Consider the following 19,019-nt stretch of genomic DNA (forward strand, 5'->3'; position numbering starts at 1 on the left):
AGTATTTTATATATTACTTAAAATATTATATTATTATTATTATTATTATTATTATTATCGGCATCATTATTATTGTTGTTATTATTATTGTACTTGTTGATACTACTATATAAGAAATATTATTATCATTGCAGTTTATTTATTTTCACAATTAATAGTGAAATCGATTATTGTTTTCGAACAATCTAAGAAACTATGGCAAATAATACTAGTATCTCTGGAACTAATACTAATGCTACCCCTACTGCTCCTGCCTCACTTGTTTTACCATATGATGCTAAACTTTTTTCTGACGTATCAAATATTGAAATTTTTGCTATAAAAAATCTTAAAAGACGGCAAGAACATATTTTCTCACTACTTGATGTCCATGGTGTAGCACATGCTTTGCTACATCCACAACCTGGTGCAGACGTCAATAAATAAAATTCTAAAATCATGGCAATACGTCAATAATGTATGTCGCCATACTATACTACAAACTATTTCTCACGAACTGTTTGATGTATACTGTAGATGCAAGGAAGCAAAAGTTATTTGGGAAGCCTTAATAAAAAAGTTCATTGCTGAAGTTGCTACTAAACAAAAGTTTGTAGCCCGAAGATACTATCATATTCAGATGAGTAACGTGAAGGTGATGAAATTCAAATCAACGAATATCAAAAATTATTTGAAGATTTGAAGGCCGAAGAAATTTTTTTACCAGAAAAAAATTGTTGTCGGGATATTGATCTAAGAATTACCTGGCTCATGAGGACTACAAAAATAATCTAAAGCATAAGCAAATAAATTTTACTATTGAGGAGATAGTGACTTATATCTTAATTGAAGACACTAATCAAAAGTAATCATTTAAAGCAAAAGAACTGACACTCAAGACAGTCTTAGTGCAAAGCCGAAACAGCAACAATAAAAGGTATGATAATAAGCTTCATGGTTATAAGCCTAATAATGTCAACTTTAAGAAAAGAAAAGACACTTGTTTTACTTGTGGAAAATCAGGTCATTATGCCGCTCAATGTAGGCACAGAATAAGAAATAACAAAGAAAATGAGAAATCCTCCCAAAGTTAATTTAGCTGAAGTAGATGAAATAATTGCAGCTGTTATTTTTCAAGAAAATATGGTGACACATATAAAAGAAGGAGATGACAGTGAAGCGGTCTATCTTGGAGACTCAAAAACTGCTAAAGCCTTGGGTAAGGGTAAAGTGCTCCTAAAACTCACTTCGAAAAATTTTTTAGCCCTGATGGATGTGCTACATATTTGTACAATGCGAGCAAACTTAATTTTTGTGGCTTTGCTGGATAAAGCTGAAATGAAAGTGTCTATTGAATCTAATAAGATTATTTTGACAAAAAATAATGTATTTGTGGGAAAAAACTATTGTAACCATGGACTTTATGTACTTAATATTATCAATGATAATGCATCAGTTTCCACTTATATGATTGAGTCTATTTCTTTATGGCATGATAGATTAGGACACATTAACGTTAAGTATATAAAGAATATGTAATCACTTGGTTTAATATCTGGTTTAGATTCAAGTAATTTTGATAAATGTGAAATATGTACTGAAGCTAAAATTACTAAAAAGTCATGTTTTTCAGTTAATAGAGAAACTGAGCTGTTATCTTTGATTCACACTGATTTGGGTGATTTAAAACATACTATGACTAGAGGCCGAAAAAGATATTATGTGACTTTTATTGATGAATTCTCTAGATTTACTAAACTGTATTTGCTTAGAAATAAAGATTATGTTTTTGATGTTTTTGTGTCTTATAAATCTGAAGTTGCAAATCAAATTAGCATAAAAATCAAGAGAATAAGATCTGAATGAGGTGGTGAATACTTGTCTTTAAATGCTTTTTTATGAAAAAAAAAATTATTTATGAAGTAACTTTACCTTATTTACCTGAGTCTATTGGAGTAGTTGAAAGAGAAAATAGAACATTGAAAGAAATGATGAACTCTATGTTAATTAGCTCAAATGCACCTAATAATTTGTGGGGTGAAGCTATTTTATCTGCATGTCACTTGCAAAATAGAATTCCTCATAAAAGAATAGGTAGAACCCCTTATGAATTGTGGAAATGTTATAAACCTAATTTGAAATATTTAAAAGTATGGGGGTGCCTTACTAAAGTTCTATTACCTGAGCCTAAAAAGAGAAAAATAGGTTCAAAATTGTTGATTGCATGCTTATTGGATATGCTGAGCATAGTGTTGCATACAGATTTCTTGTTTTGAAAAGTAATGTGTTTGATAGCAATACTATTATTAAGACAAAGAATACAATATGTTTTCACTTTGTAATAAAATATCTCATGCACCCGTTGAAAGAGAAAATGAATCTACTTCTAATATTGAGTAATTAAGAAGAAGTAAAAGGTCTATAAAAGAATATTTTTCTTATGGAAATGATTTTTCAAACTTTTCTTGTAGATAAAGAACTATCAGATTATTTTGAAGCTATATTTTCCTATGATGCTAAATTTTGAAAAAAGGCCATAAAAGTTGAAATTGATTCTATCATGAAAAATAATATATGGGTTTTAACTGATTTACCTTCTGGTGTAAAACCTATTAATTGTAAATGAATTTTTAAAAGGAAACTTAATCCTGATGAATCTATAGATTAATATAAAGCTCGTTTAGTAGCTAAAGGATTTGCTCAAAAATAAAATATTGATTATCTTTATACATTTGCACCAGTAACAAGAGTTTCTTCTATTCGAATATTAATTGTTTTGGCATCAATTCATAATTTTTTTATCCATTAAATGGATGTAAAAACAGCTTTCTTAAATGGCGATTTAGAAGAAGAAATTTATATAGTTCAACCTGAAGGATGTATAATTTCTGGACAAGAAAATAAAGTTTGTAAATTAATTAAATCTCTTTATGGCCTTGAACAAGCTCCTAAAAAGTGGCATAAGAAATTTGATCAAGTCTTAATAAAAGACGACTTTTCTTCTGTTGAGGTGGATAAATGTGTTTATACAAAAATGGTAAATGATGATGATGTGATAATTTGCTTATATATATTGAGGACATGCTTATATTTGGTACATGTTTAAATATTATAAAACGTATCAAATTATTTTTGTCTACTAACTTTGATGTGAAAGATTTGGGTGAAGTGAATATGATATTGGGAATTAAAGTTATAAGGAGTGAAAATGGTATAATATTGTCACAAGAACATTATGTTGAAAGAATTCTTAAGAAGTTTGAATGTTGGGAGGTAACTCTTGTAGCCACTCCTTATGATGTTGATTCTAAATTAAAAAAAAAAAGATGGTGACCTTGTTGCTCAGTCTAAGTATGCACAAATCATTGGGAGTCTAGTGCATTTAATGAATTTTACCAAACCTAATATAGCCTATGTATGTGTAGACTGAGTAGATATACTCACAATCCTAATAAAGAGCATTGGTCTGCATTAATGAGACTAATGAAATATTTGAGAGGAACCATGAATTATGGAATTCTATATAGTGGATTTCCTTCTACTTTATGAAATATTTGAGAGGAACCATAAATTATGAAATCCTATATAGTGGATTTCCTTCTACTTTAGAAGGATATTGTGATGCAAATTGGATCTTTGATTCAGATAAAACTAAATCTGCTAGTGGTTATGTGTTCACCTTAGGTGGTGGTGCAATATCGTGGAAATCAGCTAAGCAAACGATCATTGTCAGATCAACTATGGAGTCAGAGTTTGTAGCTCTGAAGCTAGCTGGAACAGAGGCTGAGTGGCTAAGAAATTTCTTAGCAAATATTCCTTTTACAAAGGATGATCTGATGCCTCTTGTATCTATACACTGTGATTGTCAAGCCGAATTGCTATTGTGAATAATAAATCTTACAATTGTAAGAGTAGACATATGAAATTGAGACATGATGTTGTTAAGCAATTGCTGAGAGATGAAATAATTTTCATTGATTATGTGAAGTCAAAACTGAATTCGATATTCACTGACTAAATCTGTGAGAAGAAAATTAATTCTTCAAACCTCAAAAAAAATAGAGCTAAGGCCAATATGATTGTTAATAGAGATGGTAACCCAACCTATGTGATTGAAGATCCCATAAAGTAGGTTCATATGAGTAATATCAAGTTGATATTGACATTGCGCACTTATTGAGAGTGCTTCAACTGCTACTAAAACTAAGGAATGAATTATTAACTCTTAATGAATTCATAGTCTTACGGATGGTGTATTTAAAACAGCGTGCACTCGATGAATTCACCTATATGAGAAGTGGAATGAGGCCGTTCCTATGAGACTTTGGCCTAGTCTCTAAAGCTCTCATGAATACCAGGCACGCGCATGGCCTATTGCCGCAAAACCGCGTTGAACAACAAAATTACGGTCAAAATGTGATTGATAAAATCTCTGACTTACAATAAGAGTTATTTGGTTCATAGAAATATTACTTTTCACCAATAATCCTGTGAGCTAAATTTTATCGGTCTAAGACTCTAAGTTTGGTTTATAGTTCAAAAGACACCAAAACGTTATACCCAGTTTTTTTCGGTGGAAAGTGTGGTACACACTGTTTCTTCTTCGTTTTATCAGTTTTCAATATTTTTTCACCACTACAACCATATTAAAGATCCACAACTCAAATTCCTCCTACAAATCAAATTTCAAATGATTTCATTGAGTCAATTTCAAATTTCAAGTTCATTCTTATCACTCCAAAAGTTTTCAAATTCAATTATGAAGAAAGTTTTTTCATACTTGAATTTCAAGTTTCAATTACGCCAACTCAATGGAATCTTTCATTGAGTTTCAAATTCCAAGTTTCAATTACGCCAACTCATGAATGAAATGAAATTTCAATTTCAAGTTCCAAGTTCGAAGTTGCAATCACGCCAAATTTTAATTTTAATTGAATGAAATCTTCCATTAATCTTTAAGAATGAAAACTGAAATGGAATCTTCAAGAATTTAATTTCAATTAACAATGGAGCAACCATTGTTGAAGAAAGGAAAGAAAGAAGAAAGAAGAGAGAAGAGAGAAGAGAGAAGAGAGAAGAGAAAAGAGAAAGAATGGAAAAAAAATATAAAACTTTAAATAATTAAAAAATTTAGGGGCTATTTGGTAAAAAAAAAGTTTTTAACGTTTTTTGACGCCTTCACGCGCTCAATGTGCGTGACTAACACGCAATGGGTCAAGTGACAGATATATGCCATTAAAATATGAAAAAAAAATCTGGGGGGTAATAGGAACCCCGCAAAGTTCAGTATGCTCAACTGGTAATCCGGTCAAACTTCAGGTATTTTTGTAAGTATTCTCCCTTTAAAATAAGTTATTGAATATTTTATTTATGATAAAAATTAAATACTTTGGACCAAGGAAAGAAGAAATAAAAAATGAGTGGGACTAACTTGTCCACGTGGCAACATAAATGGCCAATCATTTGTTACTTGGGGACCAAAGAAACGTGTTCCAATTTTTCAAGTTGCTAACAATTCTTTTTTAATATTTTAAGGTCCACCGTCTCAACTCATAATGTTATTATATACAGCCTTATTTTCACTAGCAAAGAAAATACGGAAGAATTCCTTTCTTTCTCTCTTTCTAAAATTTTTTTCCTCCTCTTTTTATGTGTTGCATAATTATTAATTTTATCATCTTCTATTAATTATAATTTCCTTATTAAAACTTGTTGGTTTATAATTAATTTGTTGATTCTTGTATCCTCTGATAAATTAGGGAAGAGCTATTTAATTCTTGAATATCCTCTAATTAATCAGGAAAATGCTTGTTTAATCCTGAAAAACATTTTACATTGCGAAAATAGTTTCTTAGGATAGTGCCTAACATAATTTATATATTACTTAAAATATTATAGTAATATTATTATTATTATTATTGTCATCATCATTATTATTGTTGTTATTATTATTATACTTGTTGATACAATTATATAAGAAAATTATTATCATTACAGTTTATTTATTTTTTACAATTAATAGTGAAATTTATTATTGTTTCCCAACAATTATTTGATTAATTTTTGTCGAATTTCTTAACACTCATGTCTCCAAAGTACATTATTTGGGAGGTTGCATTGTTTTGGAGATTTGAGAGAATTATAATGAGGTACTTTTTTAAGAAATTTCGTCCGCCGTCACAGACAGCCCTAATGGAAAATAAGAATTGAATTTATTGAATACTCTTGTAGAGTTTCGTGAGCCTTTAACTGCTTCTTCAATTGATTTGACATATATATGAACACGTGGTATATATATATATGTGTCATGGTTATCGTCAGTGGCGAAGTCAAGATTTTAATTGAGGGGGTTTAGGAGTAAATATACGAACAAATCGAAGGGGGTTCAACCTCTACTATATATGCATAAATAATAGGGATAATACCCACGAAAATATCTGAAGTTTAACCAAATTTTCAGTGGAACATATTGAACTTTGAGGGGGTCCTATTACCCCCTATACTTTTTAAACTGGAATTAATTCCCCCCCTCCCGAACTTTTTTAAAGTGGAATTAATCCCCCATTCAAAACGTATATCCAGTTTTTTTCGGTGGGAAGTGCGGTGCACTCGCCGTTTCTTCTCCATTTTATCACTTTTCAACATTTTTTCACAATTACAACCACATTAAATATTCCAAATGATTCCATTGAGTTTATGAAGAAAGTTTTTTCAAATAATTGAATGAAATCTTCCGTTAGTTTTCCATTGAAACTCGGAAGATTTAATTAGCGAGTTCTATTAATGGAAGATTCAATGAAACTCGCTAATTGAATGGAACTTGCTAATTAATGGAACTCAAAAGATTCGAAAAATTTAATTTCATGATTCAATTTTTATTAATGGAACTCGAAAGATTTGGAAAATTCATTAATGGAACTCGAAAGATTCGAAAAATTTAATTTCATGTATGGAGCTATTCAATCTTTCGTTAATGGAACTCGGAAGATTCAATTTCAATTAATGAAACTCGGAATTAAATTAGCGAGTTTTCGAGTTTAAATCTTTCGAATCATCCATTGAGTTTCAATTAGTGAGTTCCATTAAATTATAACCATTGAATTTTATTAAATTTCAATTCAACTATGGAGCAACCATTGTTGAAGAAAAGAAAGAAAGAAGAAAGAAGAAAGAAGAATGAAAAAATAAATAAAAATATAAAACTTTAAATAATTATAAAATTAAGGGGCTGTTTGGCAAAAAAAAAAAGTTTAGAACGTTTTTAATACTGTTCACGCGTTCAGTGCGCATGAATCATACGTTGTGTGCCAAGTGGCAGATATATGCCATTAAAATACGAAAAAAAGTTTTGGGGGTAATAGGACCCCTGCAAAGTTCAGTATGCTCAACTGGTAATCCGGTCAAACTTCAGATATTTTCGTGGGTATTATTCATAAATAATATTAACAACCATGTAAAGATAGTATAATTTTTCGTCGAAGGGGGTTCGGATGAACTCCCTGAAACACATGTAGCTCCACCCCTGGTTATCGATGGTATCAAGAAGAACTTAACAAAAATAGAAATAACTTTTATGAGCACAATTCATAGGTTAATAATTTATTTTTGTCATTTGACAATATTTTTTGTTGCCTTCAGCATACTTGAGATCTACGATCGTGAGTAGGCAAAATGAGTTTTTTTTTTTTCCCATTCGGTGTCTGATGTCCATATTAGAACATCGACTAATTCAAATCACGCGTTGCAGAGCCCATTAAGGTGGCAAAATGAGTTACTTTGGCTTTTTGATAAGGCAATTTCTTCTAATTTTGAAGATTTTTTTTTTTATTATTATTTTAAAAGGCTTTTTTTTAAGCAATTTATCTATGTATTTGGGTGATGAACGTGTTGGCAAATATCTATCATTATAGTTGGAAGAATGACCATCAGAAATATTTCTACTTTGATGATAGCTAAATTAAGTGATGAGTTTTAAATTAATTTTGATTTCGTTGTTAAAAAATTGCAAAGCAAACGAGCTTATGATATTTGCGTCTAATAAATCTTATTTTACGTGAGTAATTCTATAACCATCACATTTCACATGTTTACAACTTTAGAACTACATTTATGATGTTCATCTTGACCCTTAATATAATCAAAAAACTTAATTCACTTGTAGTTTCTTTTTTTACTAGTGAATTTATTTGTGCTTCTCACAATTACAAAAGTCTTTGCTTAATTTATGAAATAAATATTTTTTGAAAAAATAAAAAATATAAGTGTGTAACAATTATAAATATTTTAAATTTTATCTTATAACAGGAGAATCTAATATTGAAGTATTACTTTTTCTTTTTCAAGAAGGATCAATAGTGTTTTCACTTATCCTCCAGCATAACTCGAGCTTTCAATCAATCGACCTATAATGGAGGCGCTCAATCAATTGAGCAATTCTCACATATATATATATTAAACTGTATCGTTTTAGACCAAAACTATTCCACAAGCTTTATTTAAAATCGAAACTCACCTTAAGAAAAAAATAAAAAGAAATAGTTATGACAACACAATCGATACACAATTTTTTCTTTTACTTCAAAATTCTTCTAAAAATAAAATCCCAAATGTTTTCCAATATTAGAAATATTGCACTTAATTAAAGTTTTTTTTTCTTGATATCTCTCTCTTCTTCTCAAAAGTTTTCCTTTCTATCCTTCTTCTCACTTTTACACCTTTCTTCGATTGCGTGACATCCTATCTTAGCATAAGACTTCCACGTCAGTAAAATATAAAAAAAATATTGAGTATATAAGTAAGACATCCCCTAATGACTCGTTTAAAAATTGTACGGATCTAAACTTAGAATGAACAACATCACCAGTGGGTTGAGCGGTTAGAAATCCTAAAAGAAAAATTGACATTCTGCTAAATAGAAGTTAGGACTTCTTTTATTATTTGAAAATGATCTTCTTTAATAGTCCTTTTTTCTCTCTCTATTTTTTTGTTTTTTGCTTTAATTTGACCTCCTCAAAAAAGTAAGACTAACTTTTGTTGAATTATAACAAGTTAAAGGATTATTTTCGTAACTTTTTTATGCATGTCTTGATTATCTTCACTTGTTAATTAATTTTTTACAGCTGTTTTTTTTCATGATTTTTAAATTGAATTTTTTTAGCTCTATTCATAATTAGTAGTTATTAGTAACTAAACATGTTGAAAAATGGAGACATTTTGCTCCAATTCCACTGCTCCATGGTTCTAATCTATTGTATCACTTTGTTATGATTGGTATTTGCATTTATTGGTTTAATTTTTAACGGTAGAAACTTTGATCAATATTTTAAAATATATTTTTTCATCATATTGACATGAAAAAAATTACAACTTATAGCATTTTTTCATACAATTTATGGATACAGTATCTAAATTTTAATTTTAAAATGTCAAATTAATCTAATCTGATTTAACTTTAAAAATTAGTCAAATTAATTCTCGAAAAACGAAACGTGACAATTAATTTGAAACGGATGGAGCACTATTTTCTGAGTGATCAATCCATAGAAATGTAAATGGGATCATTACAATATTTAACCATACCAATAAACTTATATTATGTTTGATGATATGCTTACACTAGCCAAGTTTTCTATTTTGTTTTGCATGTATTTGAACATGAAGCTTGATGAAAAATTATAGTTGTTTAATTAGTGTATTAGATCTTAATTTTAAGTTTGGACAGCTGCTTCAAAACACCATGAAGAGAATAACAATTGTCCTAGCATTAGGTTTGTGCTTAGCATATGCCTTTCCAATCTAGTTTTCTATTATTTATTATGTCTTTTTTTTTTTGGGGGGGTGGGGGGGGGGGGGGGGGGGGGGGTGGGGGTCATACTGCTTTAGTATATGTTATTAAGTTGATTCAGAATTTCTAAGGAACAACTCTTTTATCTTGTCTGTAAGGACATGGTTGAGTAGTTGAAAAGTGAGTTTTTCATCGTTCAGAAATAAATATACGAATTAATCGAAAGGAGTTCAACATGTTTTATATATGCATAAAAAATACTTTTAATCATATAAATATAGATGCTTCCGTCGAAGGAAAGGTAGCTCCGCCAGTGTCTCATGTGTGGTCGATCTGATATTAAATTCAGTCTTTGTCTGTCGCTCAGTCATGGACTTGTCACATGAGACTTGTCTAGTGTGATTTACATCTTCCATATGTGATTTGCTAGCTATTGCATAGTAAACAAGTTACCACAAAGTGTTCAACCAAAAGACAGATGCTGTGATGGAGATTGTGAGTTTTCCTATGGCTCTAAGAAAAAAAAGAACTTTTCTACCTCTACGAATTAGGCATTAGATTTGTGTAACCTTTGATCTATTTATACATTACATGTAAAATTTCACTGAATATGTTATTATTGTTGCAATAGCTCAAGAAGGCTATGCAAACATTCACCTAGTTCAACAGTTTTTTCACTCCTCATAAGGCGAAATCTAATGAAACTTGAACCATCATGTGTTTTGATAAGGAAAAACCTATGAGTTATAGATTAAATCATGTAAATTTATTATAGTACTAAAATTTAATGAGCTGAGAATGCATGTTAATGAACCATGATTAAGGATTAATTTGGTTATAGATTTTCAAGTAGTTTTCGAAAAAAAGCCTTGACAAATAGTATTTAATCATACCATTTGTCATTATTTGACAAATATTTTTGTCAAATAATATAAATTCTCAAAAACTAAAAAAAGTTAGTATTTGGGTCAAATTTCATTAAAGGTAAAATATATTTTTTCAAATACTATGATCAAATACATAGTGAAACTTCACCCAAATCTTAATCCAAAAATAACTTCTCAATAATATTTGGGAATCTACGATCAAACACTAGCTAGGTACTAAGGGATCGTTTGGTTTGAAGTGTTGAAACAAATAATCTCGGGATAAAATAATAATCCCAGGATAAGATTTTCTATTGCATGTTTGGTTGACAATATTCGGGATAACTTATTTCGGGACTAATAAATAGTCCCGGGATAAGTTATCCACTCAATTGGTGAGATAACAATCCCACCATAATTTATCCTTGAGATAAATGTATGAAAGGACAAAAATATCCTCAAACTCTATTATTTTCATTTTTCTCTCTCTCTCACACACACATATACATATTATATATATTCATAAATAATAAATTATGTTTAATTAACGTATAATATATTCATAAATAATTTTATATATATAATAATAATTAACGTAAACTGGGAAACTATTTAATAATTATGTTTTGAACGTATAATATATATTATGAACAATATAACATATTATGAACATAAATATATATTATGAATAACGTATAATATATTCATTAATTATGAATATAATATATTACGTAATATATAATGTAATTATGTAATATATAACGTATAATATTATGAATATATATACGTTAATTATGTTTAATTATATATATATATATATATTATGTTAATATATTTAATTATAATATATTATGTTTAATTATGTTAATTATGTTTAATTATATTTAATTTAATTACATATAACATAATATATAACGGTATATATTCTCACACACACATAAATTATGTTTAATTAACGTATAATATATTCATAAATAAATAAATTTTGAACAAATTACCGTTCAAAATGGCTGTAAAATATATAAATTATGTTTATTTATATATTTTAATTTCTCTAAAAAATAATAAAAATTTTAAGAATGAATATTTAAAGCTTAAAAAGAAATATATATATATATATATATATATATATATATATATATATAAAGTTAAATAAGATGAAGGGTGTTTTGGTAATCAATCAATTTATTCCTAGAAATTATACCATGCATATTACTTTGAATACAATAAACCAAACACTCAGTAAAAAATAATCCCAGCACAACTAATCCAGTATAACTTATCCCATCATAGCTTATCCCAGTATAACTAATCCCGGTATAACTTGTTTTCAAACCAATCGACCCCCGGTCATTTAGTCGTGAACAAGTTATCCCGGGATAATTAATTTTGAAATTAGTTATCCCACGAGTACATGAGATAACTTATCCCATCACAAGATATAAATGGTGGGATAAATAATTCAAGAACTATCTAATAACTTCAATAAAACATATGATAAAATAATCTTTCATTTTTATTCAGATACTATTATACCTATACGTTGGGTGAGAATAAATAAAAAGGGACAAGTGTATAAACAGTTTTTTTTTTTTTTTTTTGGTGGGATATAAACAGTTGATTTGAGGATCAACATTTAAGCTATAGTTGGTGTATATAAATGTTTGTAATTTTAATTTCCTCACGCTCAACTTTATACTTATGAGTTTGAAGTTGAAGAAAAAAATCTAAATTTATTTTTGAACTATGTAAATTTGTAAATTTTTGCTCATTATTAATAGTTGAAATTATTTTTTTATATAGTTACGAAATTGAACTAATATTGTCACTAATGACTAACAGTGGAAGTTTTGCTAAAATGACAGAATTCTCATAATTTCTTATTCCTCGTTTTCTCTTATTATCTAATATTTATATTGTTTTGATTATTGTATTATTTTGCTCTTATTTTTTCTTTCTTTTTTAATAATACTATATGTTTTTCTGTATTTTATAAGTGAATAAGGAGGATGAACGATACACCTGAAAATTGTACATTAAAACATGGGACAAGCACTTATGTGAATATACTTTGGTAATTATGAAATATTCAATGATAAAATTGGTAATTCATGCATCATTCTTTTGATATTTATCAGGCACGTGTATTTTTTACTGATATCCACGTGTATTAATTTTACTCTTCTAAATTTTTCCTTTAACCTTCTTGATTTCTCTCCCTTGTTGTTTCATCCTTGTTACTAATTCTTGCTCGCATCGTACTTTGCTTCAATCGATGATCCCGTTTCAAGTATGATTCTGCTTTTCTTTTTAGAAAATTTTCAATTGTGTCTCGCTTCCAATTTTATTTTTTGTTTTTTTCAACTATAATTTATTTTATATATATTCTTATTAACAGAAAAGTGTGCTTTGGGGATCTTCGATTGCCCTCTTCCTCTTCGAATTTCATGGGCCTATTTATCGCTTCTCTACAAGGTATACAATTTTCTGATTGTTTTTCTCAAATTAAATGTGCCTTTAGCTTTTATCTTAATTAAGTCTAATTTGATGATATTAAATATATTGATGATATTATAAACTCAACAAAATTAGAAAATAAAAACATTGTAGGCTTTGTCTTTGACAATTTTTTTTTGATTCCCTTTCAACTTACTTATGATCTACAATAGCGAGTTGGCAAAATGAGTCATCTAAAATATTTCTATTTTAGTGATAGTTGAATTAAATTCTGAGATTTAAGCTAAATTTAATTTCGTTGTTAAAAAGTAGCATGCTAGGTTTGTGACAACAATGAATTGGTGTGGTGGTTCAGCACCTCACCTCACCCCTTAAGCAAGAGGTTGGGGTTCGATCTCCACCTCTGTTGAATGGAGAAAACTCTGTGACCTTTTATTTTCTACCGCTTAGTCTGCTGACAGTGGAACGGAGAATTAGTCTCACGTCTGCTGGCCGTGGGGATACCTTGGGAAAGAAAAAAAAAGAATTGAAAAACAAATAAACTTGTGATATTTGCATCTAACATCTGTTAAATTTTATCTTAAGTTAGTAACTTTATAACCATTTCATTTCATGTGTTTGTAGCTTTATGACTAAATTTATGATGGTCATGAGGTACCTTGAGACCCAACACCGAGCAAATAGGCCAGTAAACCAAGTGTGACACTATGGTGAGTTAATTCTAATTTTTTTTCGTAGAGATTAAAATGTTTGCTTATATTTCAGTCTTGACCTTTAATTACTTAATTCGTCCAGTAAATCACATGCAGGTTTTCATCAGTGAATTTATCCGTGCTTTTCATTGTTACAAAAGTCTTTGCTTAATATATGAAAATTCACTTTTTAAAAATAGAAAATATAATTTTTGTAACAATTGGAATTATTCATTGTTAGTGGTAGACATGTTTGAAAAATGGAAACATGTGGCTCCAATTCCACTCCATGGTCCTAATATATTGTATCACTTTGCTTTGATTGGTATTTGAATATACTGGTTTTGTTTTATTTTATTTATTTGAGTGATGAATTTATGTTTGATGATATACTTACACTTACATAATTGCCTTCTCTATCTATATTGTTTAGTTCATATAATTTATTAAGAAATTCAACTAAAACTCTTTGTCAAAGGACCAACTATATGCCAAATTTTCTATTTTAGTTTTGCATATGTTTGAACTTCAAGTTTCACAACGTCGATGAAAATTTTTAGCTAATTAGTGTATTATTTATTAATGAGATAATGCATCAAAACCTTCCTGAACTTGTCCCGACAACTTAGTTTAGCACTTAAACTTTACGAATAATTATTTACCCCTCTTAATATCTTTGGAGTGAATTAATTTCACCCTTTAATATATAATACCGCTCTCATGAGGGAGAGTGCATCACACTCGCTGACATGTCAGCGCCACGTAAATAAAGTATTTTTTTTATATATATAAGTAAATTATATATAAAAATATATAAATATTATATATATATATATATATATATATATATATATATATATATATATATAATATTTTAAATTTTATAAATAACCCTACCCCTCATTTTCCATCTTCTTCACAACCCCCATCCCCTCCCCCCATCCCGTCCACCGCCACACCTGCACACACCCCGTCCACCCCCACACTGCCACACCTGCATACACCCTCATCTACCTCCGTCCACCCCCCACAGCCACACCTGCATACACCCTCATCTACCTCCGTCCACCCCCCACAGCCACACCTGCATACACACGTTATATTTTTCGGCGAATTTTCATCGAAAAACTCCATTACCATCATAAAAAAATACCATAAAATAGTGATAAATACTCAACCAACTGGTAAATTCGATCAAATCAGCACCAAATTCTCTAAAAGCAACAACCAAACATTCAAATCATGTCAATTTTTTAATTTTCAAATTCAATTTCATTTCTTTTTTAATTGAGAATGAAGGAGGAGAAATTGGAGGTAGGGGTGTGATTTGGTAATTGGAGAAGTAATTGGGGTTAGATTTTGGAGGGGGGGGGTTGCTGATGGTGGTGGTTGGCGGGTTTGGGAGGAGATTAGGATGGGGGTGGGGAGTTAGAAGAAAGAGAGAATTTTTTTTTTTTGTCATATATATATACAACAACAACAACAAACCCAGTGTATTCCCACTTAGTGGGGTCTGGGGGGGGGTAAGATGTACGCAGTCCATACCTCTACCTCTGATGAAGTAGAAAGGCTGTTTCCGAAAGACCCCCGGCTCAAGTCACGAGATATCACACAAACACATAGTACAACACAGAAGCAGATGACATAACATAGATACGGCACCCATAAGGAATATAAAACAGAGTAAAGCAGGAATGCAGGAATATAAAGCAGAGGAAAGCACACATATTCGTAATAAACATGGAACACGGAACACGGAACATTGAATACGGAATCATAACAGGAATACACCCCCACCAATTAATTCCCTACACTAGCGACCCGAACTGGCCCTAATCCTCTGCCGTAATTCGCATCTTCCAGACCTTCCTATCTAGGGTCATGTCCTCGGTGAGCTGTAACTGTTCCATGTCCCGCCTAATCACCTCACCCCAGTACTTCTTCGGTCTACCCCTACCCCGTCTAAAACCATCCAACGCTAGCCTCTCACACCTACGGACCGGGGCATCCATGCCCCTCCTCTTCACGTGTCCGAACCATCTCAATCGTGCTTCCCGCATCTTACACTCCACTGAAGTCACACCAACCTTCTCCCGGATAGTCTCATTCCGAACTCTATCCCCTCGGGTCAGTCCACACATCCAGCGCAACATCCGCATTTCTGCCACCTTCATTCTTTGGATGTGGGAGTTCTTAACTGGCCAACACTCCGCTCCATACAGCAAGGCCGGGCGGACTACCACCCTATAGAATTTGCCTTTAAGCTTGGGCGGCACCTTCTTATCACACAGCACCCCCGATGCGAGTTTCCACTTCATCCATCCCGCCCCAATACGGTGCGAGACATCCTCATCTATCTCACCGTTACTCTGGATCACGGACCCGAGATACTTGAACTTATCCCTCTTCCCTACCTCCTGTGCTTCTAGCCTCACTACTACCTCATTCTCCCGCCTCACGTCATTAAACTTACATTCCACATACTCTGTCTTGGTTCTGCTCACCCTGAACCCTTTAGACTCCAGAGTTTGCCTCCACAACTCTAATTTGTCATTCACACCCCTTCGAGTCTCATCTATCAGGACTACATCGTCTGCAAAAAGCATACACCACGGCACCTCCCCTTGGATACGCCGCGTCAACACATCCATTACTAACACAAACAAAAAGGGACTAAGAGTAGATCCCTGATGCAATCCTGTCAGAACAGTGAAATGCTCTGAGTCTCCTCCCGCCGTCCTCACCTGGGTTTTCGCTCCCTCATACATATCCTTAGTTACTCTGATATATACCTGCGGTACTCCACTCACCTCCAAGCATCTCCAAAGCACTTCCCTGGGGACTTTGTCGTACGCCTTTTCCAGGTCGATGAACACCATGTGCAGATCCTTCTTCCTCTCCCTATACTGCTCCACCAACCTCCGTACCAGGTGGATTGCCTCCGTCGTCGAGCGGCCGGGCATAAATCCAAACTGGTTTTCCGAAATAGACACTATCCGTCTCAGCCTCACCTCGACCACTCTCTCCCAGATCTTCATAGAGTGACTCAGTAACTTAATCCCCCTATAGTTATTGCAACACTGAATGTCCCCCTTATTCTTATAGAGGGGGATCATGGTACTCCACCTCCACGCCTCGGGCATCTTTGCCGTCCTGAAAATTTCATTGAACAATGCAGTCAACCACCTTACACCAGCCTCTCCAACGAACTTCCAAAACTCCACCGGTATCTCATCCGGCCCCGTCGCCCTACCCCTTCGCATCCTGCGGACTGCCTGTCTAACCTCGTCTACCTTAAAACGTCTACAATAGCTAAAATCCCGACACTCCCCTGAGTGCTCCAGTTCCCCTAACACAATAGCTCTGTCCCCCTCGTCATTCAAGAGCCTATAAAAGTACGACTGCCATCTCTTCTTTATGTGGCCGTCCTCCACCAACACTCTACCGTCCTCCCCCTTAATGCACCTCACCTGATCGAGGTCACGACCCTTCCTCTCCCTAGCCTTAGCGAGTCGGAACAACTTTTTCTCCCCTCCTTTCCCCTGTAACCCTGCATACACGCTCTCAAAAGCGGCCGTCTTAGCTGCCGTGACCGCGGACTTCGCCTCCTTCCTCGCTAGCTTGTACTCTTTCCTGTTTACCCGCTTCTCTTCTTCGTCCTTACTTTCCACCAACTTAGCATACGCCTCTTTCTTGGTCTCCACTTTCTTCCCCACCTCTTCATTCCACCACCAATCCCCCCGATGATGACCGGCCCGGCCCCTAGAAACACCCAACACCTCCCTTGCATTCTCCCTGATGCACGTTGCCGCCCTGTCCCACATATTATCCACATCCCCCCTACACTCCCACACCCCCATTCCCGCCAACCTCTCCCCTATCTCCCACGCATTCACTGGCGTCAAACCGCCCCACTTAATTCTCGGTCTACACTCCTTACTCCTCCTCTTTCTATTCTTCTTTATACCCAGATCCATAACCAAGAGCCTATGTTGGGTCGAAAGATTCTCACTCGGGATGACTTTACAGTCTTTACACAACGCCCTATCCCCTTTCCTAAGCAACGAAAAGTCAATCTGGGTCCTGGCTATCGCGCTCCGAAAAGTGATCAGGTGCTCGTCCTTCTTCGGGAAGCCCGAGTTCACCACCACCAGCCCAAACGCCCTCGCAAACTCCAATAGGGTCGCCCCCTCTTCATTTCTCTCCCCAAAACCAAAACCACCATGCACATCCCCAAAGCCTCCCGGTAGCGCCCCGATGTGCCCGTTGAAATCCCCTGCTACAACAATCTTCTCTGAACTGGGCACGCCTCTCACCACGTCCTCCAAAGCCTCCCAGAACCGCATCTTCTCCTCCCCCTCCGATCCCACATGCGGCGCATAGGCACTACACACGTTCAGGGTAAACCCCCGAATGACCAACTTAATAGTCATTAACCTATCGTTGATCCTCTTCACCTCCACTACCTGACCTCTAAGCTCTTCATCTACCAAGATGCCAACTCCATTCCTACGCCTGTCGCTCCCAGAGTACCACAGCTTGTAACCGTCCACATCCCTAGCCTTAGACCCTACCCACTTGGTCTCTTGGACACACGCAAGGTTGATCCTTCTCTTCCTAAGAATCTTCACCAGCTCTATGGACTTCCCCTGAAGGGTCCCTATATTCCAAGACCCAACCCTCAGCCTACCGTCGCTATCCACGCGCCCCCCACTACCCCCCTCTCGGCCAAACCTTGGCCTCCCACCCACTCCCGCTCTCTCCCCATCTCCCGCCCCCGCCACAGCCCCACGCCCCAACCCCCTCGAACATGACCCTAACCACCCATTACCACCCACAGCCACAACTACACGAAAAAAAATAGAAAAATATAAGGATATACCCGGTGGCAATATCAAAGCAGCAGCAAGGAGATACAAGGCACACACACGTTCAAAGGACTACTCCCGAAGCAAAACTAAGAAGCGACCACAGCAACAGCAACAACAGACAACAGACAATGTTCACAAATCCCACGCAAGTCAAGGTACACGGGCTACTACGAGCATAGTACTAAGAATGGAATATGAAATAATGAACTAAAATGCAATATGAAATAACGAAATAACAAAGGTTAGAAGTCACCGAATTTCGCTTGGGGCTGCGGCTGCTGGAGACGGCGTGGCGGGTGCAGGCGGAGTCTCGGCCTGTTGGAGACCAAGTTGGCGGCTGAAGACCGGACGGCAGCTGGTTGAATGTCGG

The 19,019-nt window shown here is 33.8% G+C and overlaps 1 protein-coding gene and 1 long non-coding RNA gene across 2 annotated transcripts in view; both read left to right on the plus strand.

The window, feature by feature from the left end:
- Positions 1–1,050: 1,050 nt before the first annotated feature.
- Positions 1,051–3,866, plus strand: LOC124896560 (secreted RxLR effector protein 161-like). Its single transcript, XM_047408119.1, has 2 exons — positions 1,051–1,198; positions 3,625–3,866. The coding sequence occupies exons 1-2, from the start codon at positions 1,051–1,053 to the stop codon at positions 3,864–3,866; spliced, it is 390 nt and encodes a 129-aa protein (XP_047264075.1).
- Positions 3,867–12,732: 8,866 nt separating this feature from the next.
- Positions 12,733–19,019, plus strand: part of LOC107866586 — a 7,340-nt gene continuing 1,053 nt past the window's right edge. Inside the window, exons 1-3 of the long non-coding RNA XR_001672994.2 lie at positions 12,733–12,919; positions 13,028–13,104; positions 13,711–13,796. This is a non-coding gene — a long non-coding RNA (uncharacterized LOC107866586). The remainder of the gene's footprint in view (positions 12,920–13,027; positions 13,105–13,710; positions 13,797–19,019) is intronic.

The sequence above is a fragment of the Capsicum annuum genome, chromosome 3, assembly GCF_002878395.1.
Source record: "Capsicum annuum cultivar UCD-10X-F1 chromosome 3, UCD10Xv1.1, whole genome shotgun sequence".
NCBI classification, from domain to species: domain Eukaryota; kingdom Viridiplantae; phylum Streptophyta; class Magnoliopsida; order Solanales; family Solanaceae; genus Capsicum; species Capsicum annuum.